Here is a 16,609-nt window from a genome sequence, read left to right as displayed (position 1 = left end):
GATGGGTGTTAGCTGAGAAGATGGAGTGGGGTAGAGAGTTCTCCAAGAGGAGGGAAGAGTATTGAGGAGGCATTGTGGCAGGAAGCGACTTGGCCTTGCAGAGAGAACGAGGGAGAGAGGCAAGAGAGGAGACTGGCGAGGTGGGTGGGGCCTTGCAGGCCACGGCCAAGAGTTGGGTCTTGACCCTCAGAGCCACAGGGAGCCACAGAAGGCTTGCAAGCAGAGCGGGGCCGGCCTGATCATTCTGGTCGCTTTGGAGAATGATGTGTGAGGAATGACGGGTCTTGAATGAGGATGGGGCAGCAGAAACATAGAGAAGTGTACATATTGGGGAGATATTTGGAGGCAAAATGGACAGAAAGTTCAGGCTCTTACGATTCCAGCATGCTGGGGGTGCGAATGGATGTAGTGCGGTGCAGTGGGTCGAATGGGAGTGCCCAAAAGATGTGGCTGTGTCTTAACCCCTAGAACCAGTGAATGTAACCTTATTTGGAAAAAGGTCTTTGCGGATGTAATGAAGTTACGGATCCCAAGATGAGATCATCCTGGATTATTCAGGTGAGCCCTAAATCCAATGACAATTGTCCTTACGAGAGAGGGAGGCAGAGGGAGGTCACACAGACAGAAGGGAAGGCCATGTGAAAACGATGCAGCCCCAAGCCAAGGGATGCCTGGAGCCATCAGAAGCTGAAAGAGTCAAGGAAGGATTCCCCCTTAGAGCCTTCTGGATTTCGGACTTCTAGCCTCCAGCGCTGTAAGAAAATACGTTTCTGTTGTTTTAAGCCAGCAAGTTTGTGGTAGTTTGTTACAGAGGCCTTGGGAAACTAATCTGTGGCATTTTGCTGTAAAGTGGCTACTTTTCTTTTACTTCTTTTTTTCTTTTTTCAAAAGTGTTACCTTTTTAAGGTTAGTACATTACTGGGCTCTCTCTTTATGTGTTCAGGAAATGTATGAAAGATGAAGAAGTGAGAAGCCAAGAAGATCTCAGTCTGTGGTCAGGGTTAAGACCCATGTGGTGATGGTGCCAATCTCTGATCAACGTAGGGGTACAAACTTGGATCTGGGATGGAGCAGAGCTGACCAAGGTGATCTCTCTGACTTAACCTCATTATCTCAGAGCTCTAAGCTCACAGCCAGACTGGCAATAGACTCAACACCTGGTCCCCGCCAGTCTTTGCTCTGTCTCAGCACACAAAGGAACCAGATTTGAGATCATATAATATCCCACCTGATGTAAGTCCAGATTAGATTCGCCAGCAAAGCAAGAAGAAAAAAGGTTCAGTGGTCCACTGGACCTTGGAGATAAACCTGCTCTTTAGGGAGTGGCCATCCTAGTTCACAGGGCTTTGCTGTCTGAGGAAGGAATTCACAGGCCTCTCCTGGGGGACCAGTGTATTTATAGACCCTAGAGGAGAGGAAGGATGGAGGCTCCTGGGAGACGTCATAGAGGATGTTCAGAGGAAATGAAACTGCTCTGAAAGACCAACAGGAGGAACGGGGACCTGCGTGGCTCTAGGCGAGGCCAAGGGATCAGAAAGAAACGGGCAGGATGCAGGGAAAAGGGGACAACTCTGTGGGGCTGGGGTGGCGGCGGGGGCAGAAGGGCAGTTCTTTCCCTTCTTGGAGGAGCCCTCTTAGGACCGATCCCTCTCGTGAACAGTCAACCCGTCGAAAACATTTGAAATATGGCTGGTTATCTGAATTCCATCGCCATAATACCTTTCAGGGACGTAGTTATGTGTCAAGTGAGGTGTATCTGTGAGGGAACCCCAGATCTCTTAAATATATAAGAGAAGCTGAGACTGTATGTAGTTTGCAAAGAAGTTGGAAGAAATGTATAAGTAGAATAAACATTTCTGGGACATTTGGAACCCATCTGAGAGTGGCCGAAATATGCCCTGTGGAAGGATTTAACACGCTGGGGGACTGGGGTATGGTATTCAATGCCAGAGATGTGAATAGAAGTAGTGTGGTTATGTTGCAAAATGGCTACTTCTCTAATTTTTGCAAAAGTGGTACCTTATAATGGTTAGTATTTGATTTTGCACGCTTGGGGAAAGGGCAGGTGTGAGAGGCAAGATCTTAGTATGTGGCCAGGGTTAGGATCCAGTTGGTGATAATGACTGGGAGGCAATGGACACCAAAGCGAGGGGAGAGTCATACAGCTAGCTGAAGAAGAAACCCTGACAATGTCCCCAAATCCGGAAGACCAGGCTTTTCCCTCCAAATGGTCATTAGGGTCTTTTGATTTATAGAGTAAGTTTCAGGCTAGTTTCCATGTAATTAACATCATGGTCTCACACTCAAAGTGGGGAAGTTAATCCCTGAGGACGTCTTAAGCGGCTACTCTATGGCAAACATTGTGCTGGCTGCTCTGGGGCATAGAGACGAGTTAGAAAGCTCAATTCTAGCCAATGGAATTAGAAAGACGAACACTTAGTAAGGAGACAGTGAAAATTCATGTTATCTGCTGGTGCTTAGCCAACCAAAGATCATTTGTCAAGGAGCTAGTTAGTGAGGCATCAACCAGCAGCTGGCCTTCCCTGTTGTTTTTCAAGTTCCTGTTAGGTAGCTCCAGAGACAGGGGAAGCTTTGAGGCTCTTCTTAAAGACTTTTCACCAAGGTTGCTGCTACCGAACTTCTTTGATCACTAATTTAGCTTACGTCTTAGGGAACAAATTGGATGAGTGATATTGGGAAGGTTCATTATTATGATGTGATCCAGCAGGCCTGATCGTGGAGAGAGTCCATGCCTAACCACAGCCATCTTGAGCGCCTTCACAGTCAGCTGGGGCACTGCTCAGCAGTGACACCTGTGTGCCGGAAAGGCACTGAGGGAAACACAGGAGACAGGAGTTAATGAAACCTAGCTCTCTGTCCTGACTTTGCCACTCGCTTTCTGTGTAACCTTGGGCAAGTCACTATTCCTTTCTGGGCCTCAGTTTCTCCATCTGCATAATGAGGCGGTTGGGACTCTTTCTGCTATGAGATTTCTGTCATTACCGACAAGGCTCATCATTCTCCGGATGTCCGCTCCCCATTCTACTTTTTTTTTTTTTGCGGTACGCGGGCCTCTCACTGTCGTGGCCTCTCCCGTTGCGGAGCACAGGCTCCGGACGCGCAGGCTCAGCGGCCATGGCTCACGGGCCCAGCCGCTCCGCGGCATGTGGGATCCTCCCAGACCGGGGCACGAACCCGTGTCCCCTGCATCGGCAGGCGGACTCTCAACCACTGCGCCACCAGGGAAGCCCCCCATTCTACTTTTTATATTACTCCAGTCAAAACAGCCACTGCCAACTGGGAGCAGGGGAGTTCCCATCTTTGTGTTATTTCTGCTAACTCTTGGTGTTGACCCATCTGAGCACCTGTTGGACAAGCTGTGATGATTTTACCCAAATAAGGATACTTGATATGTATCATAAACCCAGATTGATTATTAACGTGACTATACAATTCCTTTCTGCATTCAATGAATATTTGCTTTGGGCATTAGCACTGCTGGTGAGAACACAAAAATGAGCAAGACATAGCTTTACCATCTCATAGTATTGGTAAGACATACACAAGTACCTATGAGAATATATAACACTTACACAATGCTTGCCTTACTAGGAGAGCCAAGCATTGTACCAAGTACTTCCTAGGTATTGATTGGTTTAATCCTTTCAATAACCCAGTGAGCTAAGCCCCCCTTTTTTTTCAGATGAGGAATCTAAGGCTCAGAAATCTTAAATAATTTGCCGATTTATCTATTTAGTAAGTGACAGAGCGGCCTTATTCCAGAACCCATGTGCTTAACCCATGTGCTTCGCTGCTTCCTAATTTGATTCAAGACAGCTTGAGTCCAGTATTAGAAGTGCAAACAAAGTGGTATATGGGCTCAAACAAGTGAGAATTTGCTTCTCAAAGTTCAGTGAGGGAAGTGTGTGGGCTTTCAGGTTAGGCAGACCTGGGAAAATTACTTAACTTCTGTTAGCCTCAGTTGCCTCATCTGTAAAATGGGGATGATAAGGAGTAGGACTACTTCATAGGTGTGAGGATTAAATGAGTTAATGCATGTGAAGCACTTAGAGCAGTGCTTGACACGCAGCACATGCTCAATAAATTTTAACGACATCCTCCTCCTCCTCCTCTGTGGGGACAGGAAGAGAGGAATGGGCTGCAACAGGATTGTACTTTGAGTCTTCAGTGGCTGAACCTGCAGGCTGAAAGTTGGGTTTTAATGAAGACACTAATTCTAAGAGTTATATGCACCCCACTGTTCATAGCAGCACTATTTACAAATGCCAAGATATGGAAGCAACCTAAGTGTTCATCAACAGATGAACCAAGAAGCTGTGATATATATATAGACAATGGAATATTATTTAGCCATAAAAAGGAATGAAATCTTGCCATTTGCAACAACAGGGATGGTCCTGGAGGGTGTTACACTTAGTGAAATAAGACAGGGAAAGACAAATACTGTATGGTATCACTTATGTGTGAAATCTAAAAAATAAATGAATATATGTAGCAAACAGAGACAGACTCACAGATATAAAGAACAAACTAGCGGTTACCAGTGGGGAGAGGGTGGGGGGAGGGGCAAGATAGGGGTAGGGAATTAAGAGGCACCAACTACTGGGTATAAAATAAATAAACTACAAGGATATATTGTACAGCACAGGGAATATAGCCAATATTTTATAAGTTTAAATGGAGTATAACCTATAAAAATGTTGAATCACTATGTTGTACACCTGAAACTAATATAATATTGTAAATTAGCTATACCTCAACAAAAACTTTTTAAAAAAAGAAGGTTCGGTTGTAAATTGCCAGAGGGGATCCCTTTCTGAGTTGACTTTGAAGCAAGTTGAGCTCTATGTAGAGCAGCCAAATGAAAGTCACTAAAATATCTCCTTGCTTGAAAGGGTGGAGCTTGATATTACTTTGGGGAATAGGACATACCTCATAGGACTACTATCATAATACCATACCTGGGAGGCAAAACCTCAAAGTACTATCATGCATTAACTCCCTGGATCAAGTGCGTTCATCAGATTAGCCCTAGCAGAGATTGGTGCTTTGGGGGAATAAGATAGTGAACAGTTCTGATGGCTACTAAGAAGACAGGTGTGGATGGAACAGGGCAAAGACAGAGCCGTTCCTTCCTGATCAGTTCCAAGAGGTCAGAGGCCAGAGCCGAAAGGTGGGTGGGTGGGGGAACATATCAGGAAGAGGAGAAAACTAACACTGAATGAGCAACTACCGTGGGCTGGGACCTGTGCTAAGTACTTTACGTGCATTATTTTGTTTAATCTCCCAACATAATAAGGTAGGTACTGTTATTACCCTCACTTAGTAACTGAAGAAACTTAGGCTCAGAGAGGTTAGATAACTTGCCCAAAGTCACACAGCTGAGGACTGAGATTGAGGGGCAGGATTTGAATTCAGTTATTTGAAATTCCAAAAGTTGAGTTCTTTCTAATACACCACACTGCTCATTCAAACCCAGAGGACAGGGAGCCAGACGAGTCAACCGAGCAGCAGTGGCTGGTGTTGATGACATACATAGGACACTAAGTAGAACTGACTAGCTTGTGCACAGCGCCAATGAGGGCAACAAGTCACAGGCTGGCTTCACATAGGTCAGCTATCTCATCTCTGTCCCCAACAGTACACTGAATTCTACCCCTTGTCCCCAGAATTGCCCCTGAGCTTGACTGGAAACTGAGTCTTGCCCCTCACCGCAGGCCTGAGCCCCAAGCGCAGGAATGCACTTTACAGACACTGCTGCCTCAGGGCAGGGAGGTGCGGATGGCTTCCTGCCCCTCCTCCCCACTCTTGGAGACACACCTTTAAACGTTGATTCTGCTGATATTAACTCAACGGTGTCATCTTCCTGAAAAAAGACAGCACACAGTTCTACCAACAGTTACTTATCTCTTCAACAAGCAGTCTCCAAGTGCCAACTTTGTGCCAGGCACTGCGCGAGTTGCTATCATTCCTGTGACCTTCAAGTCTAGCGGGTGGAGACAAGTATAAAAACCGGTCATTTGAATATATGCTATTGAGATATACGGGAGCCCACAAGGATTTCAGAGTGACCAATCAGAGTTGCATCCCTTGCCTCACCAGCCTTGGTTCCGGAATGGGTACTCTGGTGGTGGACCCTCTCTACGGGCCCACAGAACATGGTGTGCAGATACACAAGTGCAGGCCAGAATCACTGCCAATGAAAGTTACAGCCATAGCTGTTATGAGGAAGACAGACACCATGGGCAAGAGCAGCCTGAGAAAGGAGAAAGATGAGATCTTGGATCTAGGACTGGAAAAATGGATGCAGTTTGGTTAAATGGAGAGAAGGATTAGATTAAAACATAATTCTCCCACATGGTCAGCTCTTTAAATCTTGTTTTAAATACATGCCTTCTGTTTACTAAGAGTTGCTTGCCTTAGGGGCTTCCCTGGTGGCGCAGTGGTTGGGAGTCCGCCTGCCGATGCAAGGGACACAGGTTCATGCCCCCGGTCCGGGAGGATCCCACAAGCCGCGGAGCGGCTGGGCCCGTGAGCCATGGCCACTGAGCCTGCGCGTCCGGAGCCTGTGCTCCACAATGGGAGAGGCTGCAACGGTGAGAGCCCCGCGTACCACACACACACAAAAAAACAGAGTTGCTTGTCTTAAATTTGTATTGGGTTTGCCTTTGTATGTTGTTCCCTTGCACATTTTGAAAACTAAGTAAGGTGGGAAAAAGAATTACAGAAAAAAGAATGAGTGGGGTGCTCTCCCCCAGCATTGTCCAATAGAGCTTAGCGCAATAATTGAAAGGTTCTATTCTGTGCTGTCCAATTCAGTGGTCCCTAGCTGCAGGTGGCTACTGAGCAGCTGAAATATGGCCAGTGCAGCAGAGGAAATGAAGTTTTCATTTTATTTTAAATGTTGTTAGTGTCAGTCATATTGGAAAGGGCAGCCCTTAAACCACTTAGCAAATAGCCTATACACACCCTGGTAAAGGAGCGATTAAATACGAACGCTTCTAGGAACCTACTTATGGGGGCGCTCATTTGCAAATGTATGGGCTTGCTCAGTCGGGGAGTGGAGCATCATGGTTCCTAAAAACCATCCCTCAAGGGTTGATACCTTATTTACACAGTGCCTTCAGATACATTATCTCATTCAATCCCATAACAACCCTGAAGGGGGTAGCACGGAGATCATCCTCCCCAGGAGACACCGCAAATTTAGGTGACAACAGCACGGCCCTGAGGCAGGGGAGGGTGGAGACTAGAGGTCCGGTGTTTCTCCTCCTGGGTGGAAGACTCTTTCCAGGGGGCAGCAGACGGGGAATGATCTCACGCTACTAATGCCCACTGCTCACCGCCTGGGCCTCACGGATGAAGAGAGATGCTCTGCCTTCCATGTCACTGCCTTTTTCCTACTGGACTGGGGCTAATGCGGACATAGGCTATGAACAAGAACCCTATCTTATCCCCTTCCCACTACCTTGATTTAGGCAATAGGAATGGTTTTGAAAATTTCATTTATATATTCAAAATTACGTCGGGAGCACCAACCATGCCCCAGACATTGTTCTGGTTCTGGGGATGCAGCTGTGAGCAAAGCAGAGATCCCTGCTATGGAGACTGATAAAAAATTGTGCGTATACTGGATTGTTGTAACATTTCAAAAACATGTTAAGTCTACTGTGGTCTCTCGCATCTTTAATGGTACACACACACTGTCCAATGTCAAATTTTATGTGGAAATCTGGACTCGCACTTCAAGCAAACTGCCTGGCTGGCTGAAATGTGGAAACACCTTTCAATTCAGTCTTTTAACATGTGTTGAGTGCCACCTATGTGCAGAGCCCGATATTGGGGACTTTGGAGAGAGGCAGAAGAATGAGAAGACAAGGTCCTATCTTAGGGGCTGCCCCGTGCGGTGAAAGAGGCAGCCCCTTCTCTTGGGAGCTCCCAGGCTGTAGGAGCTGACAGCCTAGTCTGGGAAGGCAAACAACTTCAGGACCCACTTTCAGAGGGGAATCCCAAGTACATGCAAAAACGAATCCAGCCTAGACTGTTTGGAGTTGGGTAAATGGTCCCTTGTCGTGATGATGGGGAACAAGGGAGGGGATGCCATAGGAGCTGCTGCATGTCCCGACAGCGAGGAGGAACCCAGGAGCAGCCCCTCCTGGATTATTGTTATCCTGGCAAGTCTTCTGGATGAGATGGGATTGGAGGTGCTGCTGTAAGAATGAAGAGGTCTGTGGAAGGATGGGGTGGGGTGGGGGCATTCCAGGTAGAGGGTGCCTCCTGGGGGATGGTAGGAGAAATGGGGGCGCTGGGCACAGTTCAAACCCAGCTGAAGATGCAGAGGAGAGAGGAGGGCCAGTGTGTGAGGGTCTCGGCTAAGTCCTTGCGGCTGCGGAGCGGCGGTGGGGAAGGACCGGGTCAGAGGTAGCGGGGGTGAGTGGGGGCAGCGCCCAGGTTTCTTGACAGCTGTTAAGGAAGCGTGGCGACAAAGGGTTAAGTGTGCCCCTCCACCGCCCCAAATACTTCCTGTGTTTGATATCCTTCAGGTCTCCAAAACCCTCTGGCCCCCGGCCAGGCAGGCATTGTCCGGGGAGCGCTTGTGGGCTGTCAGAGTGGCCTCGCAGCCTTTGTTGTGGGACCACCTCGAGGTTCCCTCTCGCGCCCTGGCTGCGGCTGCCCAGTGCGTGCCGGGAGGGGGGCGGTGCGGGAGGCTTGCTCCCTCTCCCTCTTCCCGGCCCCCCCTCCAGCCCTCCCGATGACCACATGACCAAGTGGGCTCGCGGCCAAGCCACAGGCTACAAAATGCAGCCCCTGGAGTGAGCGGGGCGCATTCCCGCTGGCAGCCTGAGCCACGGGCCGTTGGAGCCGCAGCCGAGCCGCCAGCCACTTGGAACGAGCTCGCCGCCGCCCCCGGAGCCGCCGAGGCCAGCTGGGCGGCGCTGCCCCGCGGCGGGAGAGAGGAGGCTGCAGGAGAGAGGAGGCGGCGGCCGGCCAGCCCACGGCGCGGCTCGGGGCGTACCGTCTCGCGGCCCGGGAGCCACACGAGCTTCGCGCCCGCACGCACGAGCCGCGACTCGCGCCTCCCTCGGCCTCCGGCCTCTCCGCCCCCACCCCCGCCCCCGCCCCCTGGCCAGGGCCGCGCGGCGGCGGCGGCGGCCAGAGGAGCAGCATGAATCTGCGGCTCTGCGTGCAGGCGCTCCTGCTGCTCTGGCTCTCCTTGAGCGCGGTGTGTGGAGGTGAGTGCGCGCCCTCCCGCTCGCCCGCGGCCCCCTCGCCGCTCTCCAGGGCTGCAGCCCGCGCGCTCCCCGCCCTCCGCCCCGAAGATCGCGCTCCCTCCGCCTCCCGGGAGACGGGCGCGAGCCGTGCAGAAGCCGCCACGCGCCGGGCCGCCGACGGACAGGGCGCCCGGGGCCAGGGACCCGCCGGCCGCGGGCATCGCTCCCTCTGGGGTGCTCGGCTCGGCTCGGCTCGGCCTGGGGCATCACCTTCCGGCGCCTGGCCCCTCCCGGCCGCCCCTCGCAGTCCGAGGAGCTCAGGGCCGCAGGCGTGCGCTCCGTGTCCCGCGCCCCGCTCCCCACGTGGTGGAGGGTATGGGGGGGGGCACGTCCTGCGCCCCTCGTGGATCCTTGGAGGGAACTGACCTGAGGCCGGTGGGTTGGGCTCCTGCGTGGAAAGTTAGGGGCCGCCGGCCGGTCCGGGGGCGCGGGCCACTGGGGGATGATGATGCGCCAAGGTGCAGACGTGACACTTGTTGCATAGGCAGGAGCGCGCCGCGGGGGAGGCGGCGTGGAGCCCAGCTGTGGTTCCTTTCAGCCTGCAAGTGAGCAGAGGCAGCCTCACCCGGGCTGGGCCGGGCAGGGCCAGGTCAGGCTGGCCTCCTCCCTCACCCCCAAGTCCTGTCTGGCCTGCCCTCCTGCTCCCACACGGAAGGTTCTCCCAGAGGCCTGCGTCCCACCGCAGGGACTTGGTTCTTTGAGATCCTGGCTCCGGTCCCCGCTCTGACCCAGGCATGGTCATGCTTCACCTCAGTCCTCTTGTCTCCAGGCACCAAACCAGGAAACAGCGCCTGAACCGATACCTCCGTGCAGCTGGCCCTCACCTGCACCACACCCCCACCTGGCATACTTGGCACTGACTGGTGCTCCCTTGCCCTCCCCAAGCCTGGTCCCCACCCACATCCCAGCAGTCCCAGTCCGGGCTCCCTGTCCTCTGTGCGTCAGTGTCTCCTGTGGCTGCCAGCTCCCACCTCCAGCTGCCACAGTCCTGTGATCTGACTGTCACTGCTGCCGGCCTGGCAACACAGAATAGGAAGGCCAAGACCAGGTGGACTAATGCCAGTGCCAGGCTTGGACTTATGGGGAGGTGGGAGCAGGGGGAAGGAGAGAGCAGGGCAGCAAGTGTCCTAGAGGAAGGGCCCAAGGCCGTACTTTGTTCCAGACCCTCCGGAACAAGATGCAGCCCGGGAGCCTCTGAGGGGCCTGGTGGGGCTTCCACCTCTCTCTTTGTAGGTCACCTCCTTTCTCCGCTCTTGCCTTTGGCACTGCCCTGGCCCGGGGAGCCCTGCCCGGCTTCTCGGGAAGGCGCACTGGCTGGGTCTGGCACTACCTGCCTTTAGCTAGCTGTCCAGTGATCTCTCTCTCTCTTCAGGCCCGAGCCCCGGCTCGGCCACCTCACTGGTAAGAAGGAAGCAGGCTTTTTCCTCAGAAACTCCTGTCAGGCAGGCAATGGCAGAAAGAGAGCCAAAGATAGGAATGAAGGACACCACACGGGCCTGCCCTCCTGGAGCCTGCCATCCAGGGCAGTTGGCGAGATAAGACACCCACGGGACACCACCACTGGCAAACAGTGGTGCAGAGAGGGCATCCCAGAGGAAGCTGGGCCTACCTGATCTGCGCACTTGCGGCTCCCCCAGAACCTACGGGGAGACCCTTGGCTAACTGGCCCGCACCCAGACCCTTTCAGGGTCCAGCTGTTGGGGCATTACGGGTAAAGGGGGAGCCGGTTTCAAGGGGAGGGGACGCCGCATCTGGCTCAGACCCTACCGCGCCCTGCTTCATTCACCCTTTGCATTAGGTCACCTATCTCCACAGCCGGATCTGGGTAAATTCGTTGCCCTCACATTTATGCTTAAGCCTAGCACTGGAAACTTCCAAAGCTCCCCCTGCCTCTCCACCTCCCCCTGCCACGTCCCCCCACCCCACCCCTGTCCTGTCCTGGGGCCAAGGGGGCCACCTCTGTGCAGGTGGCCACCAGCCCAGGGTCTGGGGACACATGTCCTGCTCCTCCTGCCTCCTGTCCTGGCTCAGAACAAGGGACCTTTTCGGAACCACCTTGCCCTTGGCCCGGACTTGCATGCTCTCCCCAGCCAGAGTCCCCAGTCAGCTCCAGGCCTGAAATCCGTGCTTCCTCACGACACGCCGTGTCCTGACTTGGAATGCGCTCCCGCCACCACACACAGACTCCTCCACTGCCTCCTGACCTGGGATACACTTTGCTCTTGAGTCTGAGAGCTGCTGGGCCAGGGCCAAGTAGCCCTTGGTCTTTGTCTGAGCACCTCTGTGTCTTTCCTTGTCCCCCTCCTGCCCTTCCCCGGCCCCAGCTGAGGCCTGCAGCCACAATGACAGCGTGAGGACAGCTTCCTGGACCCCTCCCACTCAGGGAGGGGGCATCTCCACTCCATCCCCAATGCCTCAGAACTAAGCACCCAGGTAACCTGAGTCAGGCCTCTCAGCGGCAAAGGACTAACGCAGGTGAAGCGGATGACCAGGCTGCCAGGGCGTGATGTGTCCACAGCAGCACGGCTGGCGTGGGAAGACGGCTCAGGGCACTGGGCTGGGCAGACAAAGGAGGGGCGCTTCATCCTGGAGACACACGCAGGACCCCAGAGCAGTGGAGGGGACATAGCCAGTGCCACAAGGGCACTTGTATGGGCTTTTAAAGCAATCACAAGACAGGCCGGACGGCAAGAGGGGAAAAAAAAGATGTTTCATTCCTAGTGAGGATGGCGTGTTCCTGAGAAGCGGCACACACCTCTTTGTGAACGGGCAGGGCTGGAGTTTAGATTGCGTGAAACGCAAGCCCTGTTTACCCCTGACTGCGCTTCACGGTGGAGATGCTGTAGCTTCACTGCTGATGGCGCTTCGGTCCCTCTAGGCTCGCGACTCTTTGCGGGATTGCCCCAGCCTTCCTGTAAGTAGCAGATGCAGTTAGAGGAAAGTATTTAAGTACACTGGGGATGGCCCGTTTCTACAGGGGAATTCTTTTGTATCACTGCCGGGACCTCTGCAGTGATGAGAATCAAAAGCCTCTGATTTGTCCCTTCGGGCAGGACAAAGCCAGGGTTTCAGGTGTCAGCTTATCTTAGGGTGAACCAGACTCAGAATCAAAAGTAGGAAACAGGTGGATGATGGAATCAGGGTGGGGGAGGAACTGCAGACTTCCGGCTACAAGGAGGAGAGTGAGCCCCCCCATCCAGTGGGATGCAAGGTGCCAGGGGCTTCTGGGTGACTGCTCTCCAGGGCCTGGCTGAGAGCTCGGTCAGCTTAGGTAGCTCTTCTCTGCAGCCCTAGAGTCCAGACGTCTCGCTGGCCAGAGTCTGAGCCCACCAGCCGTGTTCCTCATCCTGGCCCTGGGCCTCCCCTGTCTCTTAGGGACCCCTCCCCCCAACAGCCCGCCCTCCCTGACTGCCACCACCACTCACAGTCCTGGGTCTCAGCATTTGCAGAGGCTACCCTCCCCATCTGGGCACTGTGCCTCTCTTCTCATGCCTGCTGTTACCCCTCGGGCCATAGCCTGTGCCATTGGCCATCCCTGCAACACAAGAACCAAGACCTCACTGACACCTTCAAGGCCCTTAGGGTCCTTCCTTTTGCCTGGCCACCCCCTCAGCGCAGTCCTTTTCGCCCTGAGAGTTTCTCCGGTACCAACTTCTCATCAGTATCATTCCTGTCCTCTTGAGAGGGCAGAACAGCCTCGAGGGGACTCCAAAACACAAGGCAGAAGCTGAAGCAGCTGCGGTGGGGAGCTTAGTGAAGGGGCTTCCCTCCTCTCCCTCCCCGGCGCAGCCCCTTTGCAGATGGCACTCAGAGGGTAGCCCTATGACAGGCGAAAGCAGCCTCCTTGCCCCTGTCCATACCTACTGCCCCAAAGTGCAAACACAACTCGTGTTTTAATTTACATTAGGTGATGGGTTTAGGGGAGGAACTGACACAGTAACCCACCCCCAACCAGAAGCATGAAGGGTGGCTGGTAAACAGAGGGGTCCTAATGGGCCTGTGACGTTCTCTCTGGGAGGGAGGGTGGAGGGCTAGAGAGTGTGTGCGTGCGTGTCTGGGCGAGAGAGCGTGGACAGCAGCAGGCGCCAGGGGCCTGGGCAGGGAGGGCCCTAAGGACAATCCTTGCCTGCGTTTGGCCCAAGAGGAGGATAAGTGCCTGGAAATTGTGTGCAAGTGGAGGAGGAATCACAAGAGTCAAACAGCCAAGGAAGGAACCGGAGCGTGGGGATGCTGGAGGCAGGGAGGAAGGAAAGGAAGAGCCGCCAGGGGTATGGTTGGGGGGCGAGCAGCCAATGGGTGGTTGTATGGAAACTGTGAGCTAGTGGTGGAGACTCCTGGATGGATGGAAACAGGTTTCGAGAGACAGGGATATAGCTGGAGGCGAACCCGATGGTGTGCGGAGAGGGAGACTGGGATTCATGATCACTGGCCTCAGAAGCTGTATTTCTGCAGACCAGCCCCATCCTGGGCATCGCACAGGCGCTCTGCCTGTCTGCCTCCTGCCCAGCACCATCGCATCTCCCTGCTCTGCTTGCCTCTGGCGGCTGGCTTGTCTGTGGAGCGCCAGCTCGCCTGACCTGGCTGGACTGCAGCCTCCATGAGAGGTGGCTGAGAGCTCGGTCAGCTTAGGTAGCTCTTCTCTGCAGCCCTAGAGTCCAGACGTCTCGCTGGCCAGAGTCTGAGCCCACCAGCCGTGTTCCTCATCCTGGCTCTGGGCCTCCCCTGTCTCTTAGGGACCCCTCCCCACAACAGCCCGCCCTCCCTGACTGCCACCACCACTCACAGTCCTGGGTCTCAGCATTTGCAGAGGCTACCCTCCCCATCTGGGCACTGTGCCTCTCTTCTCATGCCTGCTGTTACCCCTGGGGCCTCATCGTGTGTCTTTCCCTCATCGCACCCGGGAACACCCAGCGCCACTTGGATTCTATCGGCAGGGCTTGGTCTGGCATCAGGAGGCTCCTCCTCTAAGCCAGATGTGGACAGATGTAGAGAAGAGCCCCCTAGAGCAGAAAAGGAGCCAGCTGGGATTGGAATGGAAGGAGTTTGCATCAGGCAAAGGATGGGGGTATGATCTAGGGGTGAAAGGAGGTAGGGCAATGGGGGGGCAATACTAGCAGCCCACCCCCCTCCCGACGCACTTGCTGCTTCAGGTGACATTCACTCATTTGTTTACTCATTCATTTGTACAATATTTCTTGGCCTCTGAATCTGGTCACAGGCTGACTAGAACCCAGCATAAGGCACACAGAGTCAGAGATTCGCCCCCACGCCCCGCAAACAATCCCCCAGCCACACCCACAGGGAGGCCACAGGAACAAGTGAGCCCCAAAATGGCCAAACACTGATGAGGTGCCCAGGGGTGAGGTATGAGAGCTCTAGTACCCAAAAGTGGGTCACCTGCATATCAAAGGACGTACAATGACATCATGTTCCAGATTTGCTTTAAAATATCTCTGCAAAGAAAGAAACAGGAGAACCAAAGCATATGTAACTCCATCTGGATAACTGTCGAATCTGGGTGATAGGCACGTGATGGGGGGAGTTGTTTTCATTGAAATATTGTGTGTTTGAAATGTTTTAAGTGTATCGGTCACAAGGGTGCAGTGGGAAGTTACTGTCTGCTGTGCCCCAGCCTGAGTACAGGCATGATACCCCAAGCTGCAGCCCCCGATGATGTTCTGAGCACAGAACATGTTTGTGCCCATCAGAAACATGATAGGACTGTCAGAAGGACATCTAGTCAGGTGTATAATTTGTAAACGTGAGTAGTGGGCTCTGTTTGCCCCAGGACAGTGTGAACATTGCAAGTGGTGCATCGGTTCACTGATTGGAAGAGGAAAAACAAAAGCTCTGAGAGCGCCACCTCATGGAGAGACTGCCCCTCCTCTGGGGCCCTGGCCCATCTGCATCAGCCTTTGGGATGACAGGCTTTCTCCTTCCTGCAGGGCCCCTGCTGCAGACTTCTGACGGGAAGGGGATGGAGGAAGGCACCATCCGCCACCTGGTGCGGCCCAGAGGGCCAAGGAGCGGCCCAGGGCCCTGGCAGGGAGGTCGGAGGAAGTTCCGCCGCCAGCGGCCGCGCCTCTCCCATAAGGGCCCCATGCCTTTCTGAAGCAGGTACTTGAGCCTCTGGTCAGTGGGCGGCACAGAAAGGGCAGGGGAGGAACAGCCTGGAAGCCGGGTGGCCCTGCTGCTTACCGCTGGCCAGACACCTGCACCAGGCAGTGCCGGCCCCATGCATAACACCGGGGCTTACAGAGCACCTTCAGTTTAGACAGGAGACCAAGGCCGGAGAGGGGCTTGCCACTCCCCAGGAGTTAGGTGCTGGCTGCCCTCCACTCTGCTGCCTAGGGTTGGGCTGGCTGGCCCAGCTGGAGTGTTCTGGAGGGCCTTGATGAGCTGGGGAGAGGTGCCCCAGGGTATATGTGCAGGTGTGCAGTGTGGATCCTCACCAGAGGTGGGAGGGAAGGCAGGGATCCTTGGGGGTAGCCGCTAGCAGAGAACAGGAAGAGAGCTGCCCGGAGATGTGGGAAGGAGAGAGCAGGGCCTGAGCCTGCCCCTGAGGCCTGGCCTGCTGTCCTTCCCCCTGTCGCCAGGACAGGGTGGCACCGACTCCGTGGCCTGGGGCTTTTAGGTTCAGGCTCGTGGGGGGCGGGCGGGTGAAGGCCGTCTCCTCTCCTGTCCCAGGCGGTTCCTTTGACCTAGGACACGTCAATGACCCCTCTCTGGTCATTTTTCCTCTTTAGGACTGAAGGGGCCACCACGTGTCCGCCCCCCGTGATTCTCTCTACTCCTCCGTCGATCGGCCTGCTTCTCTGGAGCCCTCCCATCCGTTCGCCTCATCTGGCCCCTGTTCTAGCTGCTGACAGTCCGGCTCTTCTCCCCCACCAGCCTCCCCGAATGGACTGGCGTGCTCCTGCCCCTAGCAAGGACCCATTCAGTGCCCCCTCGTGACTTGGGAGACCCTGCACTGGAAGGCCGTCCTTCCTCTCCGCAGCCCTCCCTCTGCTCTAGTCCCTACCTCTTGTGTCCAATACCCTAACATCGAACCCTTCTCTCGGCCCTTCCTGCCTCAGGTATGCCCTGGGGGCTGGGTGGAACCCGCCCTTCTTTAATGGGGCTCCAGCAGAGTCCACGGTTTTACATCAGCACTTCCCCCCCAGGCCTCCAGAGGGGCATAGAGAGCGGAGCAATGAGAGACTCCAGTGAGAGGGACCGGGTCATTGGGATGCAGACAGGGTGCCTTGGGGGCATGGGAACGGGAGCTTGGCGATCTGGCGAAGGGGGAGTGAAGCATCGGAGAAGAGGAGGAATAG

The 16,609-nt window shown here is 54.4% G+C and overlaps 1 protein-coding gene across 1 annotated transcript; it reads left to right on the top strand.

Annotated features, from left to right (window-relative positions):
* Positions 1 to 9,182: 9,182 nt before the first annotated feature.
* On the top strand, positions 9,183 to 16,191 carry APLN (apelin). Its single transcript, XM_065901305.1, has 3 exons — positions 9,183 to 9,254; positions 15,239 to 15,410; positions 16,040 to 16,191. Exons 1-2 carry the CDS (start codon positions 9,188 to 9,190, stop codon positions 15,403 to 15,405), a joined length of 234 nt encoding a protein of 77 aa, XP_065757377.1. The 5' UTR covers positions 9,183 to 9,187; the 3' UTR covers positions 15,406 to 15,410; positions 16,040 to 16,191.
* Positions 16,192 to 16,609: the final 418 nt, after the last annotated feature.

Source organism: Phocoena phocoena, chromosome X (genome assembly GCF_963924675.1).
Source record: "Phocoena phocoena chromosome X, mPhoPho1.1, whole genome shotgun sequence".
NCBI classification, from domain to species: domain Eukaryota; kingdom Metazoa; phylum Chordata; class Mammalia; order Artiodactyla; family Phocoenidae; genus Phocoena; species Phocoena phocoena.
Note: the sequence above shows the minus strand (reverse complement) of the source record. Positions and strands in the feature narration are given on the sequence as shown.